The following is a 17,089-nucleotide window of genomic DNA, read 5'->3' on the forward strand; positions in this document are numbered from 1 at the left end:
TGTTTTAGTCCTAATATAAATCGTTAGAAGCAGGTCCTTTAGCTCAAGAAATGATATGATCATTCAAGCTTGAATTCACCTGGGTCGAGCTCCTTAAAGGACTCTCTAATTGAGTATCTAATTGGTGACTCCGAGTATCAATGTAATGGAAGAGAACATTGGTCTCCAGCATATTCCATGTCATGATCGATTATGCTGAGGGAGGTTGTGACCCGCAATTTCAGTTCTCCAAAAACCCAAATGACTGAGTGTTGCATTGCCCATGATCCTCGACTTTCTACACCATCAAAATTGAGAAATTGATTACATTTTCTAATCATAGGCTCAAATCCACCTGTCTTAAGTCTCTAAAAAAAGATATAATGAAAGTCCTTAAACTTATCATGAAAGTGCAATTGAATCCTAAAACTTTAAGCTATTCCATTAAATCAATCCAACTTGACAAACGGAATATGTTATTAAATTTCAAGATTGGTTTGCACTAAATTAATAAGTTTTAGGATTTGGTTATATCAATTTGACAAATTTTAAGACTTGATTGTATTTTCAAAATTTTAGGATTTAATCATAATTTTTTTAATAAATTTTAGACCTTTCAATACACTTATTCAACAAAAGAAATGATTTGTCGAGAGTGGCTCTCTACCAATATCTCTTCCCACTCTATACATAGATTGGTATGTGTCATGTGACATAGTCATAGTCTTGCTAACAACGGCAAATCATCTCCGCTTGGACTTTTCACAAATTTGACCGTAAATGATGAATAAAGCACATGAAAATTTGATAAATGAGAATCGGTAAACATTTCTAGACAGAAGGGCCCCCAATAAATTTGGGATTTTTTTATTCAACTCAATTTCCTCCAAATTTACATGAAGATTTTGAACTTTGGTTTTCATTTGAGTCTAAAATCCACTTTCTTTATTGTTCACATAAGCGAATGGCTCTCATTTTCCGGGGACAAAACGCCTTGGAGGTCGATACCATGACTCGGTTGAACATTTATTAAAGGAATTCGTTATGCAAAAATGATAAAGTGCAGAATATAGAGAAGAGAAAAGACATGATAAATTTATATGGTTCAATCCACGTGACTTTACTTCATGAGCAAAGGAGAATGAGAAATTCATTAGAGAGAATTCCGAATGCACTGAAAAGTAAAAAGCCTCTCAAAACCCTGTCTTCACCTATATACCTAATATCTCTCACGGGGAATATGTATACTGAAACCCTGATAGAAAATACAAAAAGGAACCATGCTCGGGCCAAACATACCTCACCAAAAAAAAAATTGGTCGGATCACCATAGATTCATTGAATCCGGTCATAAATGATTAAGCCAACACAAAGAAAACTGATAAAACGTTAAAGTTTAGGATACGTTGGTTATTTATCCCCTTAGTCTTTGTAATATAAAAATTGGGAATAAGTACATTCAAAGTGCCAAAACTTAGCATGAATAGACATTTAAATACCAAAAGTTAAGAAAGTGACATATAAGTGCTACTTTTTTTTTTTTTTTTTGAAAAGTGGGACACTTAAGTGTTACTTTTGGCGAACCTGTTAGAAATCCCATGTGACAAATTTTTATTATTTTTCTCGCCTACGTGGCTCGTCGGAGAATTAACTCAACAAAAAAATGCAGACGTCGTTTTGGCTCGATTTGGATTTTAATATAAAAATTAATTAAAAATTAAATATATACATTTTAAAGGAGGAAGGAAGAATGGAGTTGAGAGTTGAGCTCTCGCCACTACCGCCACCTCCCCGCTGTCACTGGGAAGGGCCGGCGACGGAAGGTCAACTGGGGTTGCCGGGCCTTGGCCAAGGGTTGGTGACCCTAGCTGACTGGTGGTGAGGGCCCGCGAGCTCTCGCTCAGATCTAGGTGTGTACTCTTCACAGTCTACATCTGGGATGATCGAGCATGTTCTTTTGCTTTGCTCGTGGACGTCAAAGTCATGGTCTCGCCTGGTCCTAAATATCAACATATCAAATCTGGGTTTGTCTAGAATTAAGGAATGACTTAATTAACTTTCAAAGAAACCTTGGTGTCTTTCAAATTTCTTTATGTTATTTTTTGGTTAATTTGGAAGGAAAGGAACACTTTTATGTTTTGAGCGCAAATTTGAGACTTGGGGAAGCTACTGGAAGCTGCTTCGACCTTGTATGATAGTATTGCTCGCTAGATATAAGAAAAGAACCGAGCTCAAACAAGCTTTTGAATTGAGTTTGGAAACCACAAAAATAGGGCCCGTTGAAATTAAACATCGATGGAGCTTACATGGAAAGAACTAACGAAGTAGCCATAGCAAGTTTGGGTCGCGATAACTCTGGTCTTCTCGTGGATGGCTTTGCGCAAACTGTCATGACGTCATCTGCAACTCAAATGGTCACGTCTCGACCCTCGGACGTACGGCATGCTTTCTTTTCTTTGGTTATTTAATTGTGATGTCTTAGGATGTGTCACCAACCCATTCATTTTATCTTTCGATTAAACACAAGTGGAAGCAGAATCAACTCCACCCAATCATATACACCGATAGGAATAGCAAGGAAACATATCAATACAAACACTTTCATACTCAACTTAATACATCAGAAATTTACTAATTACATGTTCGCAACGCGGATTCCTTCTAATTTACCAAAAGGGGTTGGGGGGTTAGCCTAACTCCTCTATCCTTTGAGGGTGATCTCAAAAAGTAGTATCTTCCCTACATGCCTACATCAATGTTGTAGTATCATGACTCGGGCTTGGGATCGGACTTAGGGTCCAAGTCTAGCTCCAGGTCAATGATGGACCTACCATGGGGTCCCAGATGGCACCCACAGATCCCCCGCCAGGCGACCCGTCAAAATATCAGAGAGGGTCGAAGAGCTCCCCTCCGAACCATGCGTACCACGCTATGAACCGGTGGGGCACCAAACTCGTCAACCCCTCATCCACTTAGATAGTGCTCACGTACTTTTCGTATATAATGTCGGTCTCCTCTATCGGGAATGGGTCACTTGGGTGTCTTGATCTATGGGTGCCTTAAAATGCACGTGGTGGAAAGCACTACTCATAGTTAGGATCTGAAAAATTTAAATCACAACGAGTGAGAAAACTAGAAAACTTAGTAAGTAAACTCCTCAAACCTCACATAAGAGAGTACTTCACCTCGGAGACACCCTATATGCATGGCTTAATTATTGATGACGGATCAATAATAAAGCCTTTGCTTGGCATCATCTGTAAACATGAAATGAGCAACTCACCATTAATAATAATTCTCCATGCGAGTCTACAATTCTAGTAGGCACATGACAAATATTAATAATAATCTAAACACAACCATTATCACTTCCATGCACAATACAACCACACGAGTCCAAATTATTATGATTGCTCTCAATCATGACCAACACTCGTGTCGGTGGTCTTTTGGTGTAACCGGGTATCGTTTCATCACATTGAGTATGGTAACGTCTTGACCTCACTCAAAAATGGTATTTAATAGAGAGCATCGTTCCGAAATCCATCCGTGAATGGCATACGGACCTCTGTTAAGTATCCGAAATCCATCAGGCATCAACCCTTACAGTCATACAAGTTTGAAACTATTTAAGTGATTACATGAGCACATCAACCACTCAAACCAATTTTTATTTCCAATTTAGCCAATTCAAGAGTGTTTAGTGCTCACAAATCATACACTAGCAATTTTTACACACACAAATGCTATAAAATATTCCCACGTGATCACTCATTGATTATTTATTCACCAAAATAATCATATGATATTCTTATTCCCCTGTTATCAATGCAAACATGTAAAACTTGACATCTTATCATGATACTTTATGAATCATCCTTACAATGCCTTTCTAAGTTTTCTTTTCAAATAATACTTTATATCAAATGTTATTAAATTTCATCCCCATGGAAACCACCACACAATATCACACCATGAGTTTACTTATCAACACGACTTATCACTTTTCAAAATAAGACATCACAAGTACTTATTAATTTTCAAGATAAGCTATCGCTAGTACTTATCACTTTTCAAGATAAGTTATCACAAATACTTATCACATTTTAAGATAAGATATCACTAGTACTTATCACCTTTCAAGATAAGCTATCACAAGTACTTATCACTTTTCAAGATAAGTTATCACAATATTTATCACTTTTCAAGATAATCTATCACTAGTACTTATCACCTTTCAAGATAAGCTATCACCTAATCTGTTTATCTCATAATCTAATTATCATGAACCATAGTCCTAATCCTAATCCCAAGCCTAACTATCCTAATCAAGGTTTAGGAAGTCACTCACAGGACCGGCTTCCAAGCTTTGGTGGTGAGGGGCGACGGCAATGACGGCATGGCGGCTCATGGCGGTGGATGGTGGGGCAACAATGTGAGTTGCACAACAAGGAGACGATGGTGATGGCGTTGTGGCGTGGTAGCGAACGGTGAGCTGGGTGTGAGGATGGTGACAAGCAAGATGGCAAACGGCGGTGGGAGCGGCAATGGCAACAACGGGTGGTGGACGGTGGGGCGACCAGGAGAGGAAAAGAAAGAGGGGGCGATGGCGAGAGAGAGAGAGAGAGAGAGAGAGAGAGAGAGAGAGAGAGAGAGAGAGAGAGAGAGAGAGAGAGAATGAGAGAATGAGAGAATGAGCTTCTTATCCAAGTTTTTCCTCAAAATCTTAATGAGCTCAGTACAAAATTCCTTGAATTACTTTTGGCCATGTCTTTGAATGGCCACCAAGAGTTCTTGAAAAACTTTCTATCCACTTTTCAAGTAATGCTAGATTTAAAGCATGTGATCTAATTGAAATGAACTAAGAAAGCTAACTAAGTTGGAATTTCCCTTTTCCTTCTTCAAATGGGCGCTCACTTCTCTTTGGAAGACAACAATTCTTATCCCATTAAGCCAACAAGCTTCCAGAAAGGGTAATTTAGGGATTTAATCAAACTATAAAATAAAACACTATTCATACATATGGGTAAATTATTGTACAAGCTTCCAAAAGACCAGATGTGGGCTTAATTGACCTAGATGGACCCACTTGGGCCGTACATAATGGGCGTGAGGCCCATTGGGCTCATCGTTTGTGGCCCATTTCAACTTTCATGAAAATTCACGGTTCGCTAATAAAAAATTGAATTCTTATCCTAAGGTGACCATCCCTAGCTTTTTCATGATTTGTCGATTATTGTCATAATTCTATTCCTTAAATAGGGGTCAAATTAATGATGTCACCCAAACTAAGACCCTAACTTTGTTAAGAAATTTTTCAGATCATGCTCAAGTACTTCTTGTGAACTGAACTCAGAACGGTTTGATATGATGAATTGCTTACTGGAGTCGAAGAAGTTTCTTGATAGCCCATGCCTAACATAGCTTTTATTTAGATTTTAAAGTGGCCAATTGCAACCAAAAAGCAAATAAGGTGGCGGACTGGGTTGTTAAAATCCAACGTGAAAAAAAAAAACCTTCTTTCTAACTGAACCTTATATCCCCTCAAACACTTTGTTTTCTAATTTGTTCTGCCTCTACATTTGCGTATGCTCATCCTTTATCTTAATAAATGAGAACCATATTTTAGGGAAAAAAATCACACACACACATACACACACATATATAGGCATTGGAATACCACGGGCACTTACTCCGCACAAGATTCCCCCAGATTTGCAACATCAAAAGTCAGCACTTCGATCCTTTATTCATTTATAAAAGAAATATAACACCCGCAGTTTATGTTATTGATTGAATCTTTGACTTGTGATGGCGGTTGCCTTTGTCTGGCAGGAAAATGGTGATATATGAAGACTTGACTTAGTGGATATTAGTTTAGGATTTATATTTTCTAATTCTTATGCACTTAGACAATGTTTGGGTACCATAGCCTTTTGCTTATGTGATTTGAGGGTGTGAAAGAAATGTTTACATGGCAAATATTGAAGGGATGTCACGTGTATTCAGAGTTATTTACATAACCAACTCTTCCACACGTCAATCTCAATAATAATGATTTTGTAAAATATTGCGGACCGAGTGAAAATCAGCATCGGGACATGCTTTACCGTTGTTTAGATACGAGGACCATTGCAACATCATTATCACGCTGTAATCGGGTGAGGTTTTTCAATTCATTAAAGGATGATGCTTCCCCCTAACCTGGAGTGGAGGCAACCTCTGTCGACCAATCTTTCAATGAGTTAGTTACAAAGGCGGACCTCATTCACATTCACATATAGTTAAATTCACATGTGAGTGATGTCTATAATTTGTGATCCTCCAGTCCGGAATGGAGGAAAATATAAGCCCCTTAAAAAAAACATGCTCTGAAGATTATATTTGCAAAACTAATCAAACGTGTCATCACTAAGCATATCACGACCTACCACCAAAAGGCAAATACAAGTGTGATCTCTCGTATCTAGTATTTCTATAAAACCTGGTACAAAACTTTCGAAAAAGAGATGTGATATTGATTTTAGTGCTCTCTCTTTTACTGTTGAAGATTTCCGCTTATAAAAGGGACCATGCGAAGGCACTTTTGCAACTCGTGCTAAAACAACAATGAAGAGATCGTCAAGCATATTGGCATTGTTCTTGTGTTCACTGATGATACTCCCTTGTGTCAAACCGCTCATCAACTCAACAAATTCTCATTTCAAAAATTGGAAATTTGTCTTGGGGCACCATTTGAGGAAATTAAACAAGTCTTTTTTTTTTAATTTTTGATCGTCTCAAGGTGAGATTAATCATTTGTTCCCCAAGACGTGCTTCTTCATGGATGATTCGCTGGCCCCACGCCATAATCACATTTGGCATTCTTATCTTTGTAATTTTTTCTTGAACATTTTCTACGTTCCCCTCGAAGTTGGCTTAATTATATAGTTTGATTTTCTTTCGTAGATTTCGAATTTGAATTCCGACTTTTTAGATGCCCGATATGTATTTTAAAGGATTCCTTTGTGTAGTTTTTTCCCTTATGTATTTGATGAAACATCACAAATTATCGAGAAAAAAATCCACACAAAATAACGATTTATTCATTACTTTATTTTCCAAATACACATCATCAACCCCTTAAAGGTGGTGTAACTAGATGACCTGGTAATCGAAATATCGAAATTTTAAGATAAAGGAAATATCCATTCATTTTAATGAATGGCCGTAATTATTCCCACCTTTTGTTTATTCCCTCTTTCTTATTTGGCTTTACCCACAACCCCAACTTTTTAGGGACACGTCTCAGACCTTCCGGGTCCCCCATAGAAGAAAGCGGTCCCCCAATTTGGATCGATCCCTCCTTGGAGGTCGTAGCAATTTGGGTCATCCTCATAGGTCTGGGCGTTTTGCACAGGGACGAGGTAGTTGTCCCCATTCACCACTTGCAATTGCTGAAAATAGGCGGCTTTTCCGTAATTTTCTTCGGCGAAATGCCCGCTCCCCATCTGGGTGCTCGTATGCTGGCCCATGAGTTCCAAGTTCACGATCTCCCCGCCGAATTGCACCTGGCTCGCGGGCTCTGTGAGATGAGTGAACAGGACCGATGGCCAGTACCCGAGCAAGATGTTTGGTCGCAATAAGAGCCACCAATTCCCGCTCCCCGGTACCTATGCAAGGTGAGAAAGAAGGACCATATGAATACTTGATGTCAAGGCAATCAAGCTCATGCTCACCAAACTCTCTTTTCATGGAGAAATTTCAATGGACTGGATGAGGATGTTGTTATATTAAGTAGGTATCATCAACTTTTCTGTACACACTAATTTAACAACTACATAGAATTTTAGTATATGCACATGGTTTGCCTAATATTTTTTTCATTTCAAGCGCCCTGTTGCATACAAATGAATCATTTCTCACAAATGGAAGTCCAAGTGCATTGTGGTCCATCGGATCGACTTAAAACAATTCAGAAATGTCTTTATTACTTCCCTGTCAAAACAAAGAGATTATTCTTTTGTTTTTCAAGACAAAACCATAGAAAAATTCACACACTACTTTAAATGACTTTAAATATCTAGAATTTCTATTTTTAAAGGTGAGAGATGTGTTTATTAAACAAAATCAAGAGGATAACAGAAGAACATAATAAAAGCAAAAGATCATCGCAATCACACAAAAAATAAATCGATTTTTTTTCCTATCCTCATATCCATTTGGTGAATGACACTACGGTATCCAATTTTCAAGACACTGTTCGAAACCTTGAACTTGTCAAATAAGTTGTGAGAATTCCACTTGCTAATACTCCATCACAAGTTAGAGAATAAAGTTGCATTTTCCTCAAATTTGACCTCCAGAGAGGCTTACAAAATTTCAAACTTGACTTGGAAGTACTAAAAATTTCATTTTCCAAAATTGGTATTAAAGCAAACCAAAGTGATTAAAAAAAAAAGAGAGGAAAAAGTGGGAAGAATCTTGGAGCACAAAGTTACAAGGCAATCACAGTCATTGTTCCATGTTTCCAGTGCACACTTGAGTATACATTTCAAAGCTGTAGCTACAAGCCTTTGTTGGGTGACCATCAATCTTATTATTATTATTTAAAATTTTAGAGGTTAATTTTTACTTTTTTTTCCACCTAAATTCAGCACCTTTTGAAGCTTCTAAAACGATTTCTTTTCATGTCTGATTAAGGCAAATGGCGTGGACATCAAATGGTCCAAGTTTTTCTTAGCTTCTAAGACCGACAATTTCTCTCCATTGTCATTCGCGAAGGTGGGCCCCCTCTAAATCTCTGCCGTCTGATCATCGGGGTTCGATGCCACGTTTAAGGATGAAGACCCTCTTAGGTTGTCTTTTTGTTACAGCCAGGAGATGCAAGCGTTGCCAGATAACGGTAAAAACTGCCAATAGGCTTTACAGTTCAAGCACTCCCCGGTGTTTCCCTCTGAAAAAGCATAGCCCTCACCTACTCTATACTTAGTAATTCTTGGTTGTTTGTATAGTTCCATTTTAAGTTTTTGTTTTTGTTTTTTGGTAAGGTTAGTTCCATTTTAAGTTTATCGCCACAAAAGCAAAAAATTTTGCCCTCAATATTGGTATATTATGACAATTGGTATTTTAGTGCCTAATTAATATTGACGTGTGGTTTTACATAAATAGCATACACAAACTACTTAATTCGAGGATTGGATGACATCAAAGATGCTGGTCTTGGGATCATCTTATATCAATTTTAGCATTGCAACGATTCTAATTTTGTAAATAAAAAGGTAATTTTCATTTATCGTGAAGTGGAAGGTAATTTTTTCTCCGTTATGAGCAAAGTTATTTTTATTCTACTTTTTGGCAACAAGAATTACATCATTTTCATTCAATTTTGAGTAGGTTTCGGATGATGGATAATTCATGCAAAAAATAAAAAATGCGAACATGTATGCATAGGCATGGACTTTGAATCATAATATATTTTCCCCCCCAATTAACCAGAAAAAGTAGGGCTCTAAATTAATTATTACCCTCCAAACCAGCAAAGTTATATCAATTTGAGCACCACCGTAGGAGGATGGGGGGCCAATTGGTGACCCAATTGCAAACCCATTGTTGGTCTGGACAAATCCTGCGCACTGCAAGTTGTAGCATCCTGTTGCTCCGTAGTCATCAGCCTGCATGCAATCGAAGTTGCAAAAAACATTAATATCATGATTACAAAAACTATATATGGAGGAAAATTATTTTATTTTATTTTATTTTTGTTACTTACAGTCCAATAAATGAAGAGCCTCGACTGGTTGTCCCCATACAATCCTGGATAAACCTGAAGAAAATAAAAATAAATTTATTCTCTAATTAGTAACCCCCTTCGGCACTAACTGTAAACATGGCTGAAAAGCTTGCAACAATGTCAACTAACCATTAATGCAATCGGTTGGGAAACTAAATTTGGTCTTTAATGTGTTTATATTATATAGTCAGTGACTTGCCAACTACACAATAATTGCATGCCGGAATACATTGACCCAAGAAACATAGGATTGTCGATGATTTTGCTGAACATAGACATAAATTCTTTGCTTCTTGGATTGGACCATCCAATTATGACAACCCTTTGTTTTCCTTAATTTCCCCAACCTTGGCAGAGGCAGATAATATTCTAGTTTCTATTTCAAGTTTTTGGCACTTCGTTATAAAAACACATTAGTATATATTTTAGATTGGTTAAGTATATTTGAATTTGGCACTATCCCCTACCAAAGAAAGAAATATAATAACTTGATTGTAAAACCCAACCCTAAGGGAAAAAAATCAAAAATTTTCAACTTAAAATTAGCCAAACATTAAGAGCAAATTTCCATTTAAATAAAGAAAAAATAGTTTCAAACATTTCAATTGGTATCTTAGCATTTCGTAATCAAGAGATGGGTTGACCTAAAATAAACTACTCATTCGTGACCCAAGGACCATTCACAAATCGAGAAATACATGCGAGAATCTAGTTGTTTTCTCTCACCCGTTGAGATTATGAATTAAAACCCTAAATTTATTTTGTTGCTGAAAAAGGGGGCGAGACCATGAGGACTGGTCAAAGCTAATTATCTATTAGGAAATATATAAAAAAATTTAAAAAAATTATTGGGGGGAAAAAAAGTAAGAGAAGAAAAAGATGAAAGAGTACCTGCCAGCCAACTTCAATGGTGTTAAGATCAATGCCAGCATCGCCGGCCATGACCCAAAATTGGGCGAGGCTAAATTCATTTGGATCAGCCACCACTGGTTGCCATAGATTTATCGTTGCTTGGGCTCCATAGTATTGATCTCCGGCCACATACACTTTCGAATACTGCATAATATATAGGGAAAGAAGCAGACAGACTAAACGCCAACATAAGGAAGGAGGGAACAAAGAGATAATTATGTCTGAATTTTCTCCTCTACTTTTGAGACAAAAATAGGTAGAGAGACTTATTTTCTGATATAAAATTTAGGAATAAATGTATTCGAAATCCTAAAACTTGTCAACAAGGTGTATTTTAGTTCTAAAACTTTGAAATATAGTTATTATGATTTCTCTCAAATTACTCAAATAATAAAGAAAATGCTTAAGATGTACTAATCTTTGCTCAACTTCAATGGCAAGGTCTCTTCACTTTACCTCATGAGCAACGCCTGAAGTGTCTACAAGGACATGACTTTTGACTTTCTTCCCAAACGTCTGAACTGAAGAAGCCCTCAACACGTCTGCTTCGCTCGTCCTCCGTATCGGTATTGTCCCTTCTGGGCACACCTCGCCTGACATCCTCCACTGTTGAAGAATCTCCACGGTCACACCAGTCGAATCATACCCATTGGGCACCTCTGGCGGATCCTGCGAATTTTTGTGAAAAAAAGAAAAGGGTAAAAATTAGGGGCTTCAAAAGTCATGGAATTGATTTTCTTGTCATAGGTCAAAGAAACTGGGTGATACCAATGGCTTTTGTCCCTTTAGTAGAGGATGATCAAAGGCTGGTTGCTGGTGAGATAGAACGCAGTCTATTATTTCTCCATCAGGACTCTGCAAATAAGAAAAAAAAAACAGGAACAGAGAGACAAGAATGAGGGGAAATCAGGGTCAGTTGGCAAAGAAAATGTAGTTTAGCAGATGAAATTAGTTCTATGATTAGTGCAGCATGCGATTGATGCATTCAGGAGCGCTGGTCCAAGTTATTTTTCTTTTCTTATGATGATGTCGACAGTTTGGTGTCCAAGGTCTCTAAAACAGAGCAAATTCAGGGGAATAAATAAGCAACATTCTCTTTTCTCTAAAGCAAAATCAAAAGGAGAAATGTAGGTATGAGACTAAGCGTGGAAAGTTAATTGGGGAGACAAATAAAGCCTAGTAAGATTCGAACCAAAGATCTCCAGCTCTAATATCATGCGAGATTTTGTGAGACCACTATTAACTGTTCTAAAAGCTTAAATTATTATATGAATGCGTGGTTTATAATTTAAATATTCTAAAAGTGGGTTTGCCTGAATTGTTTTGAGGGGAGGCTTGTTGATGCCCTTGAGATAAGCCCTTATCATCTTCAGCTTCTGTAGCTCATCCCCAGGTTGGGAAGTCTGATTCGTGGTGCGGACGGTGGCGGTTTCCAATGAACTAGCCCGACAAAAGAAGGGAGAAGGAACAAGGAGGAAAAGTACAAAAATGGGAATGATTGGTGACCGTGGGAAGATCTTGAAGAAGGAGGAACGCCAATGACAACAGCTACAAGAAGAGCTGCTCGTGCCACAGTACATAATGGCCTTTGAGAAGCTTCCTGCGAGGGCCTGTCGTTTCTCTCTTCGGCTGCACCCGGTCGTCCGCTCGTCTGCACACAGCAACATTGGCCTTGTTCTCTCGCGCCCGCTCCGATTTCCGCTGAGAGATTGCACGTCCCCCACCGTATTCAGGGTCGCGTTGCTTCCTTTCCAATCCCCCCTCGGTTTTTATAGCCTGACACGCCTTGAACATCTAGGCACAAGAGGAGCTGCTAATTTCAATTAATTATATTTCCAAAAAGTCAACGAGGGACGAACGATAGGGATAGAAAAGAAAATTAGGCTTTTCACCCTCTAAACGTGCTTATCTTTTTAATTGGGATTAGTATTGCAAAAATTTGAAATTAGTACATTCGTGACAAATTTATCTCAATTTAATTTTTGGATAATTAAAAACCTCAAATTGATAAAATCATGACAAATTTACCTCGAACTAATATGAATTTTCACCTAGACTAGCCATATCAATTGAGTTATGCCATTCAACTCAACAATTTCACAATAAAATTTGATGAAAGTTAATAGAGGATATATATGTCACGAGTATATCGGTTTGGGGTTTTGAGTGAGCTCAAAAATTAGTAAGTGTGTCAATACGGGGTTTTGATGATCAAAGATTAGTTTGAGGAAAAATTTAGCACATACATATCAATTTGCAGTTTTCCGTAATATTAACTCCTTTTATTACATGTAGGAAGAAGCATTGCATGATAAATCTTCGTAAGAATGGAATCAAAGAAAATTATTTCATTTGTTAAAAAGCAAATTAAAGGATTTTTTGGTCGATATGCACACAAAATGAAAAAAAAAGTAAGTAATTTAGAATTATTAAGAAGTGAAAAGAGAAGAATAGTCCTTCCTTAATGTGAAATTCAAGGAGTTGGCTAGAAGAGGGGCGTTTTAGGTCGGATTCCCTAGCCTTGACATTGTTTTCATTAGTGAGTCTTTTGAACCTATTACAATAAGTTGCGATGGCTCAAGGTTTGCGGCACAACAAACCCTTCGTACTCCTTTTTGGCTCCATGGCTAATTTTTAGTAGTACCGATTTTTCTCACCATATGAATTTTAAAAATCAAACCTTTCTTTGCTAAATGTGCTTGATAGTACCACCGAGGCACTCAACACTCGTAAACTTGACCATAGAAAATATTAATCATTTATTTTTCGACTCTATTGTCCTTGTGGAAAGTTTCAAAATACTTTGCTCAATTATCTTAGCATTTTGCCAATCTTTTTGTTATGGTGCCATGAGCAAGCAAATTGCATATGATCAGGGCTTGCAGGTCTATGCATGTGCAATAATTAAATATGGAGTAGGCGCATGCTCATGTCCAAATCCCCCCTCCCCGACGCAAAAGAAAACGCACACACACAAAAACCAAAGGTTATGCATCCATTTTACCAATCTTTTTGCTATTTCACCATTGTACCAATCTTTTCTGCTATGGTACCATGAGCAAGCAACTTGCACATGATCAAGGCCTACAGGTTTCTACACATGCAACGGTTGATGATGGAGTAGGTGCATGTTCATGTCCAACCCCCAAGCCATGCATCCGTTTGGACTGTGGAGGGTTTGCCGTCCATAGTTAAAGTTTAAAAAGTTATTTATTGATATATTAAATTGTGGCCAAACAACTTTCGGCATGTAGAATAAAAATACCATTGATTTTTCAAATAATCAAACTATTTCCACCAACTTTTTATTCAAGGGATAAAAACTCACCGTTAAATTTTCCGTCCAAGCAAAATAATGTGATAGGTGACGGGAATAAAAATGACGTTTTAGAAAAACAAATTAGTAGTACAAAGAGCCACATCGATATCATGAAATGTATGTGAAGCAAATAAGTCCTAATCAAGAAGAATTATAAATGATGATGGCTTAGATAAATAATGTCTTTAGGCTTTTGCTATCATGCCCACGGTGTGTTTTTAGCTTAGGCTAAGGTGTAAATTTGTACATGTTAGTCTAGTTAGCCTCATTATTTATCACATCGGTTGTATCGGTGGATATTTTTGTCCATCAAATAAAAGTCCGCGATTTCTTTCTCTTTGGATCACTTGAAAAGTTAGGGTATGCTTGTCTCTCAGGTAAAAGTTGGTGGATTTTTTATTTTTAGGAAGTGAGATTTGATGAGACCAATACTTATGCACTATAATAATAATGACTTACGTATTTGCTTTTGAAAGTCAGATTTTTCTCCCGAATATTTGTGGAGTCAAATATAATAATAATCTCAGATATTGCCGTTTCAAAATGTCTTTAGTGAGGGAAATGACTCCTCTAATTATGACCTTTAGCTATTATTTATGTGCCAGTAGATCACTTTTCTGAAACACTTGTGTCTTTTCTAAAACTAAAATGAAAGCAAAAGTATTTGCCTCTAAAAAACACATTTTCAGGCATGTGAATTTCCCTCTGAAGATCTGTTTGACGAGAATGTGCTTAGCTAATTGTTGAGTATGATCGTACTTTTCCCATGCTTGTTGAATGATTGATGTTTGGACGTTAATGAATATTACCAATTTCAAATAATCAGTTCAAATTTCGTATAGACACACTCCACAATTAAACCTCTATCGTCTACACAATTATTAATCGACTTAATTTTAGAAATATATTTAAAAATATGGACTCGTGGCTGTGGTGGTCAACCTCAGCAGGGCCAAGGTGACATGGATGCTATCTGTGGTGGCTAGAGGGTGGAAAGTGCACATAAATTAGGGGATCTAAAATTAGGGTTTTGGTGATGATGGCATGGGAAAAGAGAGTGTGAGAGCAACAAAATATGAAAACTTTAGATCTGGTGGAGCTCGAGGTAATGTATCATCAAAATCGAAAGGATGTATAATCAAGTTATGACATGTTATATGGTCTAATATATTGAGAAGAATGCACAAATTTCAAATCATCACGTTATAAGCCAACCATATAGAATGTGCACTCTTATTTGAATCAATTATTTGATGTTTGATCCTATTTCACAACAACTGTTATATCTTTGTAGCCTACAAAATATGCGTATAGACAATTTATCTATGGTGATGGAATGGCACCATAAGAGGGATAACAAGACATTAGCCCCTCTTTTTTCTTAAAGAAAAAAAAATGCATTTTATCCATTGAATAAATCACATGATAGTAACACATGAATAAAGAAGTCAACCATATATGAGAGTTCTCAAAGTTCTAAAGCAAAGTTGTTCTCAATTTACATCACCTACAAAATAGGTCGACCTACAGAAGAGTATGATTTCAATAAATTTTTGAAAATCGAACCTTCCTTCATTGGGCATGAGGCACTTGTAAACTTGACCATAGAAAATATTAATCAGTTATTTTTCGACTCTATTGTCCTCATCGAAAGTTTCGGAATACTTTGCTCAATTATCTTACCATTTTACCATTCTTTTTTGTTACGGTGCCATGAGCAAGCAAATTGTGTATGATAGGGCCTACAGGTTTTTGCATATGCATTAGTTAAATATGGAGTAGGCGCATGCTCATGTCCAACTTGCCCCTCCCCTGGCCATGCATCCATTTAGATCGTGTAGGGTTTGCCATCCATAATTAAAGTTTAAAAAGTTATTTATCGGTATACAAATTGTGGCCAAACAACTTTTGGCATGTAAAATAAAAATATCATTGACTTTTCAAATGACCAAACAATTTCCACCAACTTTTTTATTCAAGGGATAAAAACTCACCATTAAATTTTTGATCCAAATAAGATGATGTGACACATAATGTGAAAAAAATGACATTTTAGAGAAACATATTAGTAGGAAAAAGAGCCGCATCTATCTCAAGAAATATGTGTGATGCAAATAAGTCCTAATCAAGAAGAAGCATAAATGACTGAGGCTTAGATAAACATTGTCTTTGGGCTTTTGTTGACATACCCACGGTGTCTTTTTAGCTCAAGCTAAGGTGTATTTTTGTAAATGTTAGTCTAGTTAGCTTCGTCATTTACCACATCAGTTGTATCGATGAATATTTTTGTCCATCAAATAAATGCTTGCGATTTTTTTCTTTTTGGATTATTTGAAAAGCTAGGGTATTTTTGTCTTTAAGGTAAAAGTTGGTAGCTTTTTTATTTTTAGGAAGTGAGATTTGATAAGACCAAAACTTACACATTACAACAATAATGACTTTTGTAGTAAATAATATTTGCTTTTGAAAGACAGATTTTTGTCTTGAAAGTTTGTAGAGTCAAACAGAATAAGAAATGTGATTAGTAAGGCAAATGACTCCTCTAATTATGAACTTTAGCTATTATTTTTGTGCCTCTAGATCAAATTTTTTTTTTTTTTTAAGTTTATGTGTCTTTATATAACTATAATGGAAGCAAAAGTATTTGTCTCCAAAAAAACTTTTTCAGGCATGTAAGTTTCCCTCTAAAGATCTGTTTGACAAGAATGTGCTTTGTTAATTGGCAAGTACGATTGCACTTACCCCATGTTTTTCGAATGATTGATGTTTGTAGATAAATGAAGATTACCAATTTCAAACTAACCAATTAAAATTTCTCATAGATGCACTCCACAATTAAACCTCTATCCTCTATACAATTATTCATCGACTTAATCTTAAAAATATGGACTCGTGGCTGTGGCTGTCAATGATGGCAATGCCAAGGTGACCCGAATGCTAGCAGTAGTGGCTAGAGGGTGGAAAGTACACATAAATTACGGGATTTAAAATTAAGGTTTTGGTAATGATGGCATGGGATTATAGTTTCGAAGAGAGTGGTGAGAGAGATAAACTATGAGAACCCTAGATCTACTAGAGCTTAAGGTAATGTATCGTCAAAATCAAAA

The 17,089-nt window shown here is 36.8% G+C and overlaps 1 protein-coding gene across 1 annotated transcript; it reads right to left on the bottom strand.

The window, feature by feature from the left end:
- Positions 1-7,253: 7,253 nt before the first annotated feature.
- LOC104440483 lies at positions 7,254-12,330 on the bottom strand. The gene is made up of 7 exons (XM_010053403.1): positions 11,977-12,330; positions 11,432-11,518; positions 11,120-11,332; positions 10,643-10,807; positions 9,731-9,784; positions 9,486-9,632; positions 7,254-7,631 (listed from the first exon to the last, which is right to left on the bottom strand). Exons 1-7 carry the CDS (start codon positions 12,328-12,330, stop codon positions 7,254-7,256), a joined length of 1,398 nt encoding a protein of 465 aa, XP_010051705.1.
- Positions 12,331-17,089: the final 4,759 nt, after the last annotated feature.

The sequence above is a fragment of the Eucalyptus grandis genome, chromosome 3 (assembly GCF_016545825.1).
Source record: "Eucalyptus grandis isolate ANBG69807.140 chromosome 3, ASM1654582v1, whole genome shotgun sequence".
NCBI classification, from domain to species: Eukaryota; Viridiplantae; Streptophyta; class Magnoliopsida; order Myrtales; family Myrtaceae; genus Eucalyptus; species Eucalyptus grandis.

Bases quoted from the DNA above. Each gene is read 5' to 3' on its own strand.
- LOC104440483 (XM_010053403.1), bottom strand. From the start codon at position 12,330: ATGTTGCTGTGTGCAGACGAGCGGACGACCGGGTGCAGCCGAAGAGAG. The intron at 11,519-11,976 runs GCAAACCCACTT...TCTTATTTGCAG, and splicing joins CTCCCCTCAAAACAATTCAG to AGTCCTGATGGAGAAATAAT. The intron at 11,333-11,431 runs GTATCACCCAGT...AAAAATTCGCAG, and splicing joins TAAAGGGACAAAAGCCATTG to GATCCGCCAGAGGTGCCCAA.